The sequence below is a fragment of the Lonchura striata genome, chromosome 2, assembly GCF_050655825.1.
Source record: "Lonchura striata isolate lonStrDom1 chromosome 2, ASM5065582v1, whole genome shotgun sequence".
In the NCBI taxonomy this organism is placed as follows: domain Eukaryota; kingdom Metazoa; phylum Chordata; class Aves; order Passeriformes; family Estrildidae; genus Lonchura; species Lonchura striata.
This window is the reverse complement of record NC_140704.1, coordinates 110,406,793-110,422,348: the sequence shown is the minus strand read 5'-3', so window position 1 is coordinate 110,422,348 and position 15,556 is coordinate 110,406,793. Positions and strand designations below refer to the sequence as shown.

The window sequence follows — 15,556 nt, the reverse complement described above, 5'->3', positions numbered from 1 at the left end:
GGAAGGAGACGGGGCAGGACTAAAAAAATTGAGACTGACATACTTTTGTACAAGGAGATAAAATAGGATGAGATTTGCTTCTGAAAATATGTTTCTTATTCATAGGTTTGGGGGGGTGGGGGCTAGGGCTTTTCTTTGTGAGCTTGTTTTGCTTTTTTTAAACTAGGGTGTATTACAAATATAAGTCTGTTTAGTCCCAAAAAGGAATTAGAAGAGCCTATGAAGGTTGTGTAACTATTTCCATATTATTGGCCTGGTTTGGGAAGCTTAACCCTTTTTTTAACTAAAGTGTCATTGTGTAAGCCTCGATTTCTTCTAGAAAATGGACTGGTTTTTGTAATAATGCTGGGAAAAAAGTTGCACTCTCTTCTTGATCACCAAGATGGGGAGTCTTTAGTATCTGTGATGGGAAGGAGTCACACTGCTCTTCTACCTTTTAATATAATTGCCTTGGCTTCCACAGTAGGTGGGAGTAGCCAGCCAGCATGTTAAGTTCTTGATTTGATGGTACACAAAACCCCCTTGAAAGCCACACTGGGACCACGATTAGCAATTATGCTTTGAAAACATATAGCCCAGGACTTGTTCAGCTGTGAGCTTGCTGCCCATATAGAGAAGGCTGTATGTAGAATAATATTGTGAAATGGGTGTGTCTCTCTCTGTGCCCCTGCCAGGCAATGTGTGAAATCCCATAGCTCTGCTCACAGATGTGACTGTGGGAGACCCTGTTACTGCTTGAGCTTTTCTGCTTCCTGTGTGCCATCAGCAGTCCTGTACCTTTCATGACTCCTGACAAACATCACTTTGACAGGGAGGAAAACTTGCACATTCTTAGGTGAGGCTGGTGAAGAAGTGGTTGCTCTACCGTAAGATTCATGTTGGTTCAAGTACTTGAGGGCCAGTACAGCTTGGGAATCGAAGGCCAGGCCCATTTTCCTGTAGGAGTTTGATCCCTGTTTACACTTAAACTTCAGATTTCTGTACCACTGCTGCTGGGGAAAGCTGGTGCACCAACAAGTTTGTTTATGCGGCAGTTGCAGGCAACGAGTGCTTTGTGATACTGTGTAAGAACAGCACCTGCCTGGAGCAAGCTGGCTGAATAAAACAACCAGCATAACCCTTTTGAAACTGATAAGGAGAAGGGTTGATGTTGTTTGGAGGAAATGGTTATTCAGATTGAAACTGGGTCATTAGGCAATGAAGATGGAAAGGAAAAGTGGAGGGCTAGGAATGCTGTTTGCAATGCATAAGCACAGAAAAAGTATCACTGATAGCAGTTAGACTAACAAGAGGGTTGGAGTTTCTGCAAAAAGGACTGTGTTTCAGGCATGAAGTTATTGTTAAGCAGAAAGGTTTTGGAGATTTGCAGGTGTCCACTGTAAGGACTGTGTGGCTGTAATTAGCAGTCACATCGCAAAAGCAGAAAGCATTCATTGACTGGGATGGGAACTACCTCAAGGCAAATATTTCTCAGACCTTCCTTTGAAAGCTGTGGAGACCAAGCTAGGCTGGGTAATCATCCCCTCTAGCCCTGGCTAGAGACAGAAACGAAAAGGAATCTTTGCTGTTTCTCTGTCATACCTTCTGGGACACCAAGGGATGAGCTTGGCCTTGAAGATGGAAAACATCTGTTAAGAAGTCACTTCTCCCTTACTCATCGCCTATAAACTGGTTGGTTTTTTGCCTTCTCAGGGAAGAGGTCTCTATGCCAGTTACCATCACAAGTTCACAAGTTAAAAAAATAAGTTCTTTCAGGTTTGGGCAGGCAGAAGAAATTTTAATTGAGACACTTTATGCCCATAAATCTGCAACATTGTGGGTAGTCCAATGCCAGGAAATAATTATCAGCATGTTGCGGAGGATGCTCAGCATGATCAGCTCTTACAGTGAGTTTTTCCATTGAAGCTGAACGACAGAAGTGACAACCCCATTTTAGTGTCATTGGAGATCAAGCTGGAGGTACTGCTGCTATGTGACTCTGCAGGCATTGCCCTGGATCTTACCTGCAGCATTTGAACAACCCGATCTACTTGTGCAGGAAGCTTCAGCAGTTAGTAGGGAACATCACCACAGCTGTAATGTAAGAGACAATAAATTCTAGCAGGCAGAAGCCAACAGCCTCCAAGTTCTTCTCTGCTGCTGGCTGTCCTCCTGCCAAAGACTGAGATCTGCAAATCACTCCCATAATGGCTGCTCAGAAAACATAGTTGAACTTTCTTTCAAACATTATGTTCCTTTTGGGTGAAGTTAATTGTTTCCCCCCATTTGATGTCTCCAGTTATGGTCAAAGAATTATGATGTAGGATAGACACAGAAGCTGAAAATTTCAGCAAGGCAGCTTTTATTTCTTTATTATAGTTGTCTGTTCATATTGTCTTCAGCATGGGTGCTCCTTGGTCTTATTATTGATGATGAATAAGAACAGACTGTGCAGAGATTAACACAGATGGTTGTAGCCTCAAGACTTGATGAGCTGTTACCAAAGAAAATAAATCTCTACTTTGAAGGAGAGCCTTACACAACAGAATTTCATGTGGTTCAGCTGTATTCAAAGGGGAATATTAAAATTGCTGAGCAAAGAATTGAATGACTTCTGTTGTGAATAGCTGTCTGTATGGGTAAGTTGCTTACCACAGTCTCTCAGATGGAAAAAACTCAACTATAGTGTTTTCTTTTGGGTTAAAACAAATAAACAAACCTATAAAACAAACCCTCTGTGATTCAGAAATGTTTGGAGAAAAGCAGTGTAGCTCACCAGACAAATGCTGAATTGCAAAGGCAGTGCCACTGAAAATTTTGACAGAGGAGCCCTTAACCTCCTGCTACAGAAAAAGTGTAAAAGCTTGCCCTTCAAAATCCCTCTCACGTTTTTTACTCTTCTTGTTTCTGAAAACATGACACAAAGGCACCATTCTGGTTCAAACCCCTCTTTGAAACCATAGAAAGTCAGTTTTAAATAAGTATGTGCAGTGGAAAACAGCTGAGATGGCTGTGTAACCTCTTGCTGCCGGCATGTGGGGCTCCAACAGATCATGGGAAATCAGGGAGAGTTTTTATTCTAAAGGTAACTTGGGTCTAGTACCATGTTCTGCACAGTAAGCCAGATCTTTTAAACTGATGCAAATTAAATCTTCTGTGTCAATCATGTTCCTCTCTTCCCTTTGTATGGGCATCAGGCTAGATACAGCTCCTGTAAACAGATGGCTGTGCTGATGGGAATGTCAGGCTGTGACTTCAGCTAGCAGGAGGAAAGTAATGGAATATTATGTTGCACCACCTCCCATTCCTTGCAATCATTTCATCCAAAAGTAAAGACTGGAAGGGTTTTGCAAGTGTTTGTGTTTCTTTGGGAAAGGAGAGAATGGAACATGCTCTTAACCATATTGGTCTCTCTGAGAGACTTCATGAACTCACTTCATGACAAATTCTTTCATGGGCTGGAGATTTGGCTGTCTTGCCTTAATAGGAAGGTACCAAGTAGCCCAAAATATTTTTGACCACTCCAAAAATATTTTCCTGCTATAGAATTCTATCATAATTTTCCATGTAACAGTTTAAAAACAAACAATAAAGCAAGACCATGGCATGAGATTTCAGCTAGAGCATTCTTTAAGGTTTTGGTTTTTTTTGAGGGGGTATGGGGGATTGGTTGTAAAATGCATTAAGTTTCCATTTCATCATACTGGTTTCATCTTCTCCTGTATTCTATGGTAGTTTTATATAAGTAGCCATAATTACAGCAATACTTTTACTTTATTGCTACACTGTTAACTGTAAAAAAAAAAAAAATCACATGAGGACAGTATTGTTATTATCAATCAGTGGGTTTAAAAGCTGTAATATTGCTTGGTTTTACAGATTTTAATGTATTTATTTTTCCCCCTAGGAATGCCATTACTAGGCTCTAAGCTTGGTTGGGATTTGAAAAGTCTCTTCACTAATTCACTGTCTTATGCTCCATGGACAGCAGCAACCCAGGTGTAGATTGTTTTCCATGTGCCTTGATTGGCTTCCCCAGTGTCTGATCAGGTTTTCAGTAAAGGTGACTTCTCTAAGCTCTTTATTCTAATGAAACTGCAGAATGATGTCTTCGAGATTCCTACCACTTTCTCAAATCAGATGGCTGTCATCAGATATATCTCACGTCTTTAAGAAGTGAATAACTTGGATGGTTAGCACATGTAACATCCAGTGATAGTGGTTCTATCCTATGTTTTTAGTTTTGCTAAATGTTTGAACTTCCTGCTAGTGATGAATATTTTAAGTCTATAGTCCTGTGGCCTTACAGACGTTTGTGCTCCCCTCCTTGGACCTAAGGATCTGCTTTGGGTCACAGACTGCCATTTCTTTAATATCTAATATCTGTCTGCAATTATTGTGCTGCCACCATCAATTAAATTCTCCAGATATTTTTCTTCCTGGTCTCCTGCAGCTTTAATCTGAAACTTTCCATTTTCCTGTCCATGGACACCATCACAGCCTGAACAGGGTCCAATTTTCCATTAATGGACACAGCAGGCTTTTAAAATAAATCAGACGAAGGGTGGAGTCTGCAGCTCCAGATGCACCATGTGAAAGAGTCAGCCAGACCCAACTCCCAGCACTGCATCAGCTTTTTTCTGTTTGTCTTTGTGCTTATTGAAATAACAAAAGGTGAACAAAAAAGGGGAGAAGAGGGAGGAAAATAAGATGCCTAAACAGCAGCAGTCAAGAGAAAAGCACATAACATGGAATAAAAGAGAAAATGGGGTTTATTTAGTTCTTAATCCATCTGCACAATACATAATTTAAACTGTGATCTGAAATGTTCCTTAGAAAGTACATCTGAATGCAATGCTTCCTATGCTCCACTGACTGGTGGAGCTCTGACTCAGCATGATACTTCTCAGGTTTGAGGAAATATTATGTACTAGACAAAAAAAAAAAAAAAAGTAATTTTTTCTTTTTTTTCTTTTCCATTTGGGTTGTTGTTTTAATTTACCTCCATTCTGTACAGATACACAGGCTGCCCTGGTAGGCAGATGGCAGCTTGCAGAGTCTTGTATTCAGAAAATATGAATGAACAATTCATATTGGGGCGTCAGGGGAGATGAGCACTTTGAAGTTCTCGTGCTGGTTTTGTGTGTGTTGTCATCTTGGCCCATGGAAACACCCCAGATGTTGGTACCACAGTCTCTGCTGCTCATGAGAGGATGTTGCTCTGGAGGAAGGCATTAAATATTGAGCTTTCAAAAACATGCTGTGCTTTTGAAAGATCTGCATGTAAATGATGTAAATGCCTTGGGGTTGCTTATTAAGGTGGAGTTGGTCTAGCTTTGACTAGAAAAAATGTTCACAACTAGAAGAGACTGACATAGTTGCAACCTACTGATGTTTGGAGATATGTTGGACTTTGTCCACCTCAAAAGTGTAAGTCTGTGCTTTGATGTTTTGCTGAAATGCTTCCATGAGGAGCCCCAGTGCAGTCAGTGCCTGGCTGCATTGTGGGAGGTCAGAGCTCAGACTAAGTCCTCTTCAAATAGTTCACTTCAGACCTTGAAGGAAGAAGGAAGGTTGCTAATGGTTGCACTTCAATCATGCTGCTGATTCAGCAACCTCTCAGTTCTCTCTCAGCTGCTGGGAGAAGAGAGGCTCAATTCTTAAGGTAAGATGAAGGTGAAGATGATGCTGACTATATTGACAGTGATGGTGACTGGGTAGTCACTGCTTCAGTTCTCCCTTCTTCTCCCTTTTCCTCTAGGTATGTTACCGTGGACAGCTGTGGGCAAGTGATCTCTTTCTTCCCTTCTTGTGAGTGCTGTGGGTTTCTTTTCAAGGGAAGCTGAATGGGTGTGGGTGGTTGCACAGCCAGGTTTTATCCCAGCATGCAACTAAGAGGCAGCCAATGTATCCAGGTGGGAAGCAGGCCCACCGTGCACTCCTGCCCTACACTGAGGACAGAACTGCATCTTTCCCAATTAAAAAGGACTGCATGAGGCAGTTTAATTGACAGGTGTTAATTGCTTCACAGGCTGTGAAACTCTGAGCTGTGAGCTCTCACTCACAAATGCAGGGCAACATGAAGAAGGTGTCTGGGCTTCAGTCTTGTGATTACAGATGTGCTGGCAAGTGGCAAGGGACTGGGAGAACAGTGTGGTCTAGACCATTCATCCAATTCAAATGCTAGCAATTCAGTCTTTTTTGACTGAGTGGGATGAGAGCAGTTTAGAAATAAAATTGTCTTATTTGTCTTTTTAAAACTTCACAGCTACTGTTTCTTCAGTAGTTTTGTCTTTTTTTTAACAAAACTCCTACCCCAATATTCAGGCTTCTTTGGTTGTCAACAAAATACCACTAGAAACCACAGCCTCCTGTTGTTTTCTGCATATTTGTAATTTTGGAAACCATTCCTCCTTCTCTCACGCAGCCTGTCAGACTCTTCAGCTCTGCAATTCTTCTGAATCTATTCCTGGTATGTTATCTTCCCTCCCCATCCAGAGTGGCTGTTTAGTTAACAGCATGTTGAATTGTGAAGGGCTGGGGGAGGCCATCACGAGTGTGCTGCTTCCCCAGCCAGGGACTGCCACGAGCATTCCTTGCAAGAAGGGAGCAAACCAGCATGAAAGTCTTTTGCTTACTGTTTGGTGAGCTTGCTCTTTTCTTAGCACTCTATAAATATGTTGAGATTTGCCATCTTACCTCCTTTTTATTTTAATTTGGATGTATGTGATGATTGGAGAAGTGTGAGATGAGGAGAAAGAGCTGAGAGCTCCCTGGAGAGTTGTGCACTCCCAGGGATTCCTGAAACACAAACAGATGTGAAGAAACCTGGGGATCAGAACAGGGTTGGTTCTTTTAGTCTTCTTGTGTGGGAGTTTAAAACCTGATGTTGTGCCTGTCATTTTTGTGCTCTGAAACACTGCCACTGTCCTTTGTAAAAACCCAGCACAGTTCAGCCCTGTGGGCAACATAAATGACACACCAACAGGGGAGGAACAGGTGGCTTGAGTTAGTCTAGATGTCTCCAAACCCTTCCTTGCTGGAAGGCTTCAGCCTAAAGAAAAGTTTAGCTAAAGCTCTGCCTAAGATCTAAGAGAAAATCCCAATATTCCTCTCCTAAATCAATGAACAGAATCCATTCCTGGTAAACCAGTCTTTTTTTTGAACATGGGTGATTTAGTACTGGTTTGTAAATAAACTCTTCTGCCTCTTCATCCTTTTGCTCTCCTGGTGAACTCTTAAGAGTAAAAATCCTCCTGCTGCTGGTAAAAGGAAGCAATGGAGAAGAGGGAAACCTGCCCTTTGGATGAAAGAAGGGGTAGAAAGGTATAAAGTCTTGCTCATGGATGCTGCTGCATTGAAAATGAGGGAAGTTTAAGTCTTGTGTCAGTGTTTCTGAAAACCTGACTTGCACAGCTTCTTCCCTGGTGGTTGTACCCATTGATGTTAAGCAAAACACTTCACTACACTTGGAGGCCTCTGGGAGAGTACTGGCTTTCTTGCCTGTACTTTTTCCTTTTAGTGTCTTGCTTAACTAAACTCCAGAAGTTTGTTAAGGATTGCTGCTAAGGAGCACCACGCCTCAGAGTTCAGTTTCAAGTTAGATGGAATACTAACATGAATTCAAAAAGGTACAAATTGGTCACCAATGCAATCTGACTGCAAACTGGAAGACTTCTTCAGGTTTGAGGAATTAAGCCCTGGAGCATCCGTCTAAACAGTGTAACAGAGGCAAGAGACCTATCTGGCTTAAGAGGATGTTTAGCAAGGTTATGGAAAGGAGTGTATGACAGGATAGATGAATGTGTAGGGAGGGCAATTTATGATAGCAGGTCTTGTTAAGGGCAGGATGTGTTTGCTGCTCAAGTCAGCAGCAACTTCTTGCTTCACCCCTGCCTTGCTTTGAAGGTGTGCAGGCTGTAAGCACCGCTTCTCGTTTCTGTCTGTTGGTCCTGGTATTTGCTGCTGGGTCTGGGCAGGGTGTATGTTTGTTGGTTTTTTTTCAGGGACTGAAGAGCTCTCCTCTGAGCTCATCTGGAATATCAGGTTCCAGGCTGAGGTGGGGGTCTCTACCTGTTACTGGTTCTCATACAGCTGGTGCTGAAACATCAGTTTAGGATTCCGCAAAGGCCTTTTTGCTTTGTACACAACATTCTGTGAAAGGATGAACCTGATGCTTTTTTCCCTTTTTTCTACTTCTTCAGTACAGAATTTACAGTGGCAGATGAACAAATTAAGTTCAAAACTGCTTCCCACACTCTTCTCCCTTCCCAAAGGTGCAACCTGGGACAGATTTCAGTCTCAGCTAGTGATGTTGGCATTGTTACTCCGATTGCTCAGTCTCTTGCCTCGCTCAACTACTTTTACCTTGTTTGTGTATTTTTACATGTTTATTGTGGGGCCTGGTGCCAAAATCCTTTAGCATCGTGGGAAGGTGCAATCATCTCTTAGCAAACCACTCCTCACTGCTTCCACATGTCTCCTTCCCTATATTTTAGGAGGCTGGAGCAATGAGCTGAAGCTGTGTCATTTAGATATGTTACAAACTATCCCAAATAAGCCATTGCAAGTTAGTAAGTAGTTTAGGAAAATGGTTGCCAAGTATTTTTCTGTATGTTTGCATGTTCTGGAGTCTGTGTGAATCATGGCATTTTTCGTATTGTCACAAATATGATTTAAAGCTGTGGGTTTCTGGAGCTATGGGTAAAGGTAGAGAGGCAAACCTTTCCCATAACTTTATTAACATGGAATAAAAATACAAGTAAATGGGTGTGTTTGATGAGACCGCCTAGAAAGGCATTAGATTTAGGGGGTATCATAGGTGTAAAAACATACCTTGAATGCAAACACGTGGTGGGCGATTGGGTGTGCAACACATGAATGTCCAAAACACAACTTTCAGCCTCCAAAGAGGAAGCAACTGCTTGTGAACTACAACTGGCACGTGGGCTAGTTGTATGTTTTACCATCACCTGGACTAACCCAAAGTAGCATATTCTAAATTTTCTTGTGAACAAGGGGTCATGAGATACAAACAATGCTGGAGAGCCTGCCTGTGCCTCATCCTCTGGCATACTGACAGCTGGGACTCAGAGACCCTGGTTCTGGCAATTCCAGGTGCTGAAAAAAAAGAAGGGCTTAAAATCCCACAAACCCAAAACAGTGGTCTGGGAAGAAGGTTATGATCTTGAATAGAGGGGAAATGTTTGAAGTGAAGGCTCTGCAGGAAGCTGAACACCAGGAGATGGCCAGGGTCCTTTGACAAGCCCACCACTGCCTTATTAATAAGCATCTGCTTGTCTCAGGGGGAGGCAAAACCAAACCCTTTTTCACATACAGATGAGAGACAGAATAATTTTACATATTGTCACTGCTGAAAAACAGTCTGTGTTTTTCAATTTTTTTAAAACTTTTATTATTTTTTTTTTTTTTAGAAAAGGAATGAACTCTGCATGGTAGAGTGTACGGTATATAATTTCAAAACAGAACAAGTTATATGGAATGGATTATTTTCCCAAACTATTTAAAGTTGAACCTAAAATCATTTGTAAATCAACACTCATTGCCATGTAAGACAAAGGAAAACAATCAACATGTTTTCTGTTTGGTGCAGATTTTCTCTACCTCTTCAGCCTGAATATTCCCAGGGTTGGGCAGAAAAGGGGGGCAAATCCTGCCCATTGTCCTAATCATAATTGTACTGACCAAGCTTTGTGCTCTGAGATCCAGCAACATATGGCTTTATATACATTCCTAATTGAACAGTGCAACATCATCACCACCTTAAGTGTTTATTCCACATTCAAACTGTAACTGAACATCACTCTGAAACCCTTTTCCGCCCGCAAAACAACAGCGATAACAATGAGAAGCAGAAAGTCTCCAGCAATCAGATTTCATTCAGAAATCTGTGTAAACTGTAGATCAGGGCTGGGTAGCAGCACAGAAGGCAAAAGATGTGACAGCTTGATTCAATAGAATCTCTAAAGTCTACTGTAAGACTGTCATTCTTTAGTCTGCATCTTGCAATCACAATTTGCTTTTTTCCCTGCAATGCTATAAAGCAATATAAGAAAAAAATCAGACTCAAAAGCAAAAGGTAGAAGCCTTTGTGGAAAGGTAAAGCTTCTGCTTAGCTTTGAGTGGTTGCTGTTAGAAACAGATCTCCACAATCAGAAACAAATCTTGAATGTATATACACAGTTTGGGTGGAAAGGGATATGGCCACGGGTGAAAGCCCTTCTAGCTGACCCACAGACTGTTTTGGACCATAGGTCCACACCACACCCACTGCCTTTTTATTCTGAATAAACCAGCAAGGCAGCCCCAGGCTCCAGGTGCACTCCAGGCTCTTGGCTCCACTGCTCCTTGGCTGTGTGGAGGCCAGGGGAAGGAGGAGAAGGAGGAGGAAGAGGAGAAGGGAGTAAGATTGCTGTCAATGGCCCCCATCCTCTCACTTTGCAGTTGGCTGAGTGATGTGTGGGTTGCAGCGACATGGGACGTTACACTGGGAAGGTTTAAGTGCACACTTTTATCTTTCCCCCCTCCTCCCCAAGCCTGTTGGAATGTATCTCTATCAGTAATCAGGTAAGTATTTACTAATAACTGTAAGCTAGCATAGTCACCCTCCCCTTTAGAATGGGGGGAGAGCAATAGCATCAAACAAATTCCCATTTGTCCTGACATGTAACCTTTCCAGATCCTGTAGAGCAATAGTATGCAGGCTTTTTTCATACTAGAATTTAAAGGACTCAAAGCTGGTAAAGAAACTGGATGTTTCCTGGCTTAACTGAAGGAAATAATAAGCTGATTAAAGTAAGAGTGAAAGAAAGTAAGCATTAGTGTGTTCGCATCCTCTGATATGTCCCACTTCTCTATGTTCTGCTCACAAGCCCTTTTCATACTCTGAGCAAGCATTCCCAAACTTAGAGGTAAGGCTTCAGCTGAAATCTCACAGTTGAGACTATTATTTATTTTATAATTACCACAAATGTAATAACTTGATTTTAGCAGATCCATGTGGGGCATGTTGAGGACAAGGCTTGTTAAGTGAACCAGCACAGGAGAAGATTGGACAGGAGCGGGAATCCCACATGATAACAGTAACTGAACAATATCCATCAGCACGGCATTAGCTTAGTGTGGATATAGCATCAGGAGCTTGGATAAAGCCTTTAAGCTTTCTGGGTGTCCAGTCAAAACCAGGGAAGCTGCAAGAAGTTTTACCATAAAACTCCAGCACTGCAGTGTCTAAAGGAACTGAATCTCAATGGGCACAGATTTTAGATTTTACACAGTCAATCCTAATTAAAACCACAAAAGTATAATGGCTGATGCCCCTGCTGTTGGAGCCTTAAGACACCCATTACACTGCTGAGCCCTACACTTTTTTTTTAATAAAACACTGTTTTAAGATAAAGCACAATAAATGTGCTTATTACGCACTCTAACATAGAGCACAGAAATACAACACTACAGAGTGCAAGTCTAACCATCTCCACAGTGGGAAAAGTGCGAAGGTTAAAAATATGCATGTGGCTTAACACAAGATATTTTTAAAAAACATGACACGGAAATCTTATACTAATGCTTTCATCTTTACCACAAACATGACTGAAAACTTAAGGTCAGTTGCTGATCCTTCTCTCGCAGTAGCAGTAGTGTAATCCTCTCAAAGTTGTACAATGTTGAAAAGATCAGAGAATAAAAAAACCCAAGCATCCAAAAATGATCCCATTTACCACTTTTCCAGTAGTTATGTTTTTCAAGGAGTAAACATGTAAGGTCACCTTGATCTTCACCATCAGTAACTGATACACTTGGAAACAGCTAAGCCAACCACCTGGACTGAGATCAGTTCGGTGTCGCGCACACACACACACACACACACACACACACGGATACACACACAAATACCCCACAGGAAAAAGTGCACTTTCAATTGCTGATACAAAAATAGATTGGCACATTCTTTTTGACACAGTGAAGATATCTTCTTTAAAAGCTTTTTCACTTTAAGAAGTTCTCTTGGAATTTGCAGCAGGTCTGTAGAAAAAGCGCTACAAGAATGCACTCAGTGGGCTTCCAGGGTTTGTGTGATGGAGAGAGGGGTGGTCATGGAGGCTGCTCTTCTAATTTTTGCCTACTTTTATAGCGCTAGTCCCTCCAGATAGGGTCAGTTGCCACCCAGTTTCAGCATGTGAACTATTTACCAAACAGTCTTCACCTGCTTTGAGAAAGTAACGATACATAAATTCGTCAAAGCCAAGAGTCTATGCAGTATGTCCTGTAGCCAGAAAAACTGTTTGGGGGGGGAGAGAGAGCGAAGTGTTAGGAGTCTGATTTTGCATTTCCAGTAGTAACTGCGGCTTGGGAGAGCCAAGCGGGAACAGTCAGGAGCCCCTTCCCCGCCGGGCAGCCAGCGCTAGGAGTTCTGCACCAAGCGTCTGTAGTGTGGCATCACTTCGTGCTCGGGAAGGTGGAGAGCAAACTCCAAGGCCACCAGCACCGGGAACTCGAAGGCGATCAGCTCTCGCCTGTTCAGCCGGAACTTCTCTTCCAGTTTCTGTAACCACAGCCGAGGGGAAAAAAATAAATTAACAAAAATGGAACGAGGGTTTGCCTTTCTAGAGCTTTCCCACAGATGGCATTATTCAAAACATGCACGCTGCTGTCATTAAACTTCTATCCTGACTGACTTGCATGGCTCTAGCTTTAGAAAATCAGAGCTGTATGAACTGGATGTTCCAAATCCTTACTGTGAAGATGAACTCACAGAGCTCAGCCAGCCATGCTATTTCTGACACGTTCATCACTTCACACTTTCCACTGTGAGCAGATACGTCTTCTAATGATCACAGTGATTACCACTGCAGCAACAGGAAATTCCTAGCTTCATGCAGGCATCAAAATCACTTGTGTAATGGAAGACATGCATCTTGTAATTGTCCACAAACTTCCTGCACTGCTTGAAATCACTAGTTTTCCTTTCAGTATTAGACTGTGTTGCAACACCCTGATGAAGAAATTATTTTGCCACAATTTGATCTTAATACCTCAGAGGCAGAAGGTGTCGTGAGAACAGTGAGAAATAGAAACTGCTATCCTCAGGGGGATGAGATGGATTTGATAGTTGTTTTTGTGCTGTGATGTACTAAACCTCCATATGCTCTGTTGTTTTCACTGGATTTGGATGCTACAAGTAGGCAACCAGTTGCTCAGGGAAATTTCCCCCTCATCCTCTTCTTAGGATCTCCCTGGCTTGCGACTTCTCTGCCCACTGGGTCTACTGCAAAGTTCAACGTCTTATTGACTAATTTTTCAAGATAGCAAGAGAGGCCAGTGTTGCCTAATAGACCTTTTCAACCTGGTTAATTATAGAACCTTCCCCAGAAGGTTTTAATAACACTACCTCAGTTAAATTCTTCCATTAGACTAAAGCAGTCAAAAGGTTAAAATGCTCAATCAGTAAAGAAATAAACGCCATCTCGATTACAATTGGTAATCTAACAGTTTATCTTAAAGTTTGAGCTCTGCATCTTGGCTGAAGGAACTCTGTAAAGTAAGCCTGATTGTTTTAAGAGTAGTAAGTGTAGTTTCAGTACCAATATGTTATATACCCCAAGCTGTGCAAAAATAGTAATTCAGTCAATATTTACCTTTTAAAAAGTTTAACGAAAAGGGGCAATTGTTGCAGAGGATAGATAGATATGATTGTTCTCGTAGCTAGCCAAATGTTACTTCTACCCTTGGATGAATCCTGGAGTGAAATGGACTGTTCCATCCCACCCCCCAAAAGATTGTAGCTCATCCCACACCTCTGTACCTGCCCCTAAAACAGAGTCTGTAACCCCATTGGCCCATGCCTTGTCCCAGCCCACCTGGGAGCCCCTGATAAGGGGGCTCTGAGGGGCCATGCGGCCTCTTGGACTTCCTCCCTCTTGGACTTCCTCCCGCTCTTGGCCCTCTCCTCCTCTCTTGGACTTCCTCCCACCCTGGGGCATCCCTTCTCCTCTCCCTCCGTTTCTCTCTCCCCTCCCCCGTCCTCCTAAGCCCGGCCACGTGCTACGCCTGAGAGCACGAGGCTCGGGCATTCCTGGATCTCCAATAAACCTCTCTCCCCAAGAGCAAGCTTCAGAGATCTCTGCCTCACTACACCCCCACCGTGCAGGAGCTTAATCTTCCCACAGGCCAGATCTTCCTATTCCCAACTGGCTGATTTTGTCTGTGATTATTCAGAGGGCTTTCTAGCAAACTGACTGTCAACCCAGCTCTGTGACTGTGGGAGGAAGGTGTGAGTTCAGTCCTGCCTCCATCCATGATCCCATGCCTCTTCCATTGAGTGAGCTGGTTGTAGCCACATACCGAAAAACCGGCCTAACTTTCTGTAGCATTAAATCAGATTGGTACCTCAGTGCTTGCAGAGGATTATGGCACAACACCCTCATGTTACCTCTTTCATTTGGAGTGGGTAGAAGACCAAACACCTTACTCTAAAAAAAACATCTGGAATGAGATGTTCTGACTGGAACAACTCATCAGGTTTTTTTGCCCAAAGACTGAACTTGATAAATATAATGTCTATTGGACTCCGTCTCAAATTAGTATTTGCATTTAATTCCCAGAGGAGAATCCTTACTAAAACTCTTGAAAACATAATTAAATGCAAAATTAATTTCCTGAGGGTTCACCTGTTGCCTTGTATTGACAAAGTGATGGTCAGATACATCTAAAATCTCACAGCATCTGACACCAGGGCCTTCCACCCTATCAAACAAGCTTCCCTGCAGGGACATTGATCAGAACTACTTCCACAAAAACGTGTAACAAAAATAGATATATAGCTGGCTGTACATCTGGAAGCCTAAAGGAGAGCATGTCCACTGACAAACAGGCTTGCACAGACCACACACTGGCACTTCATGTAGATGGAACACTGGAAACCTATGGATACGTACATCTATAAGATGCTTGACTTCATGTTTTCTGAGGTCACTGCCAATTTTGGCTGCTAAAAGAACACAAGCTCCAGCACAAAGCTTTCTATTCTGCTTGTTCAGCTTCCCCTTGAGAGCGAGCTTCTCAAAGTAGACAAAGGCCATGGCCACTGTGGGCTCTTCAAAACCACATTCTTCTTGAGCAAGCTTGCGCATTTCTCTCTTCAAGCTGAGTAAAGAGATCAGACAAGTATGCTGTGAGATGAGTTTTAAAGCATTTCTCATTTCACCCTAGGAGTCATGCTTTCAGAGATTCCTGCTTAGTCAAATGGAAGGGAAAATATAATTTACTGTGCAGATATCTTAATGCTGTTTTGGGGGCACATTTCATGGCACATTTTTACATCACCAGTCACCCTCACTGCCCCCAGCAGACAGTTGTGTCAAACTATAAAAGCAACCAAAAGAGCTCTGACAGTTTTAGCAACAATATTTTATCAGAGGTCCTACGCTGCATGCCATTTGTTCAGTAACAATGTTTGGATTGCTGGTGCTCTGTATGCAGCTTTTGCTGCTGGTTACGGTTGGTCAAATCCAAACTGACAGCTCTGTCCATGTACTGCAGCACTGTCTGGTTACAG

At 42.5% G+C, this 15,556-nt stretch overlaps 1 protein-coding gene across 2 annotated transcripts in view; it reads right to left on the bottom strand.

Annotated features, from left to right (window-relative positions):
• Positions 1–9,365: 9,365 nt before the first annotated feature.
• Positions 9,366–15,556, bottom strand: part of CABLES1 (Cdk5 and Abl enzyme substrate 1) — a 71,700-nt gene continuing 65,509 nt past the window's right edge. For both annotated transcript variants that reach the window (XM_085572003.1, XM_021551555.4), the window contains 2 exons: positions 14,937–15,144; positions 9,366–12,544 (listed from right to left, as the gene is read on the bottom strand). In XM_085572003.1, coding sequence (XP_085428129.1) covers positions 12,404–12,544; positions 14,937–15,144 — 349 coding nt within the window. In that variant the 3' untranslated portion in view covers positions 9,366–12,403. The remainder of the gene's footprint in view (positions 12,545–14,936; positions 15,145–15,556) is intronic.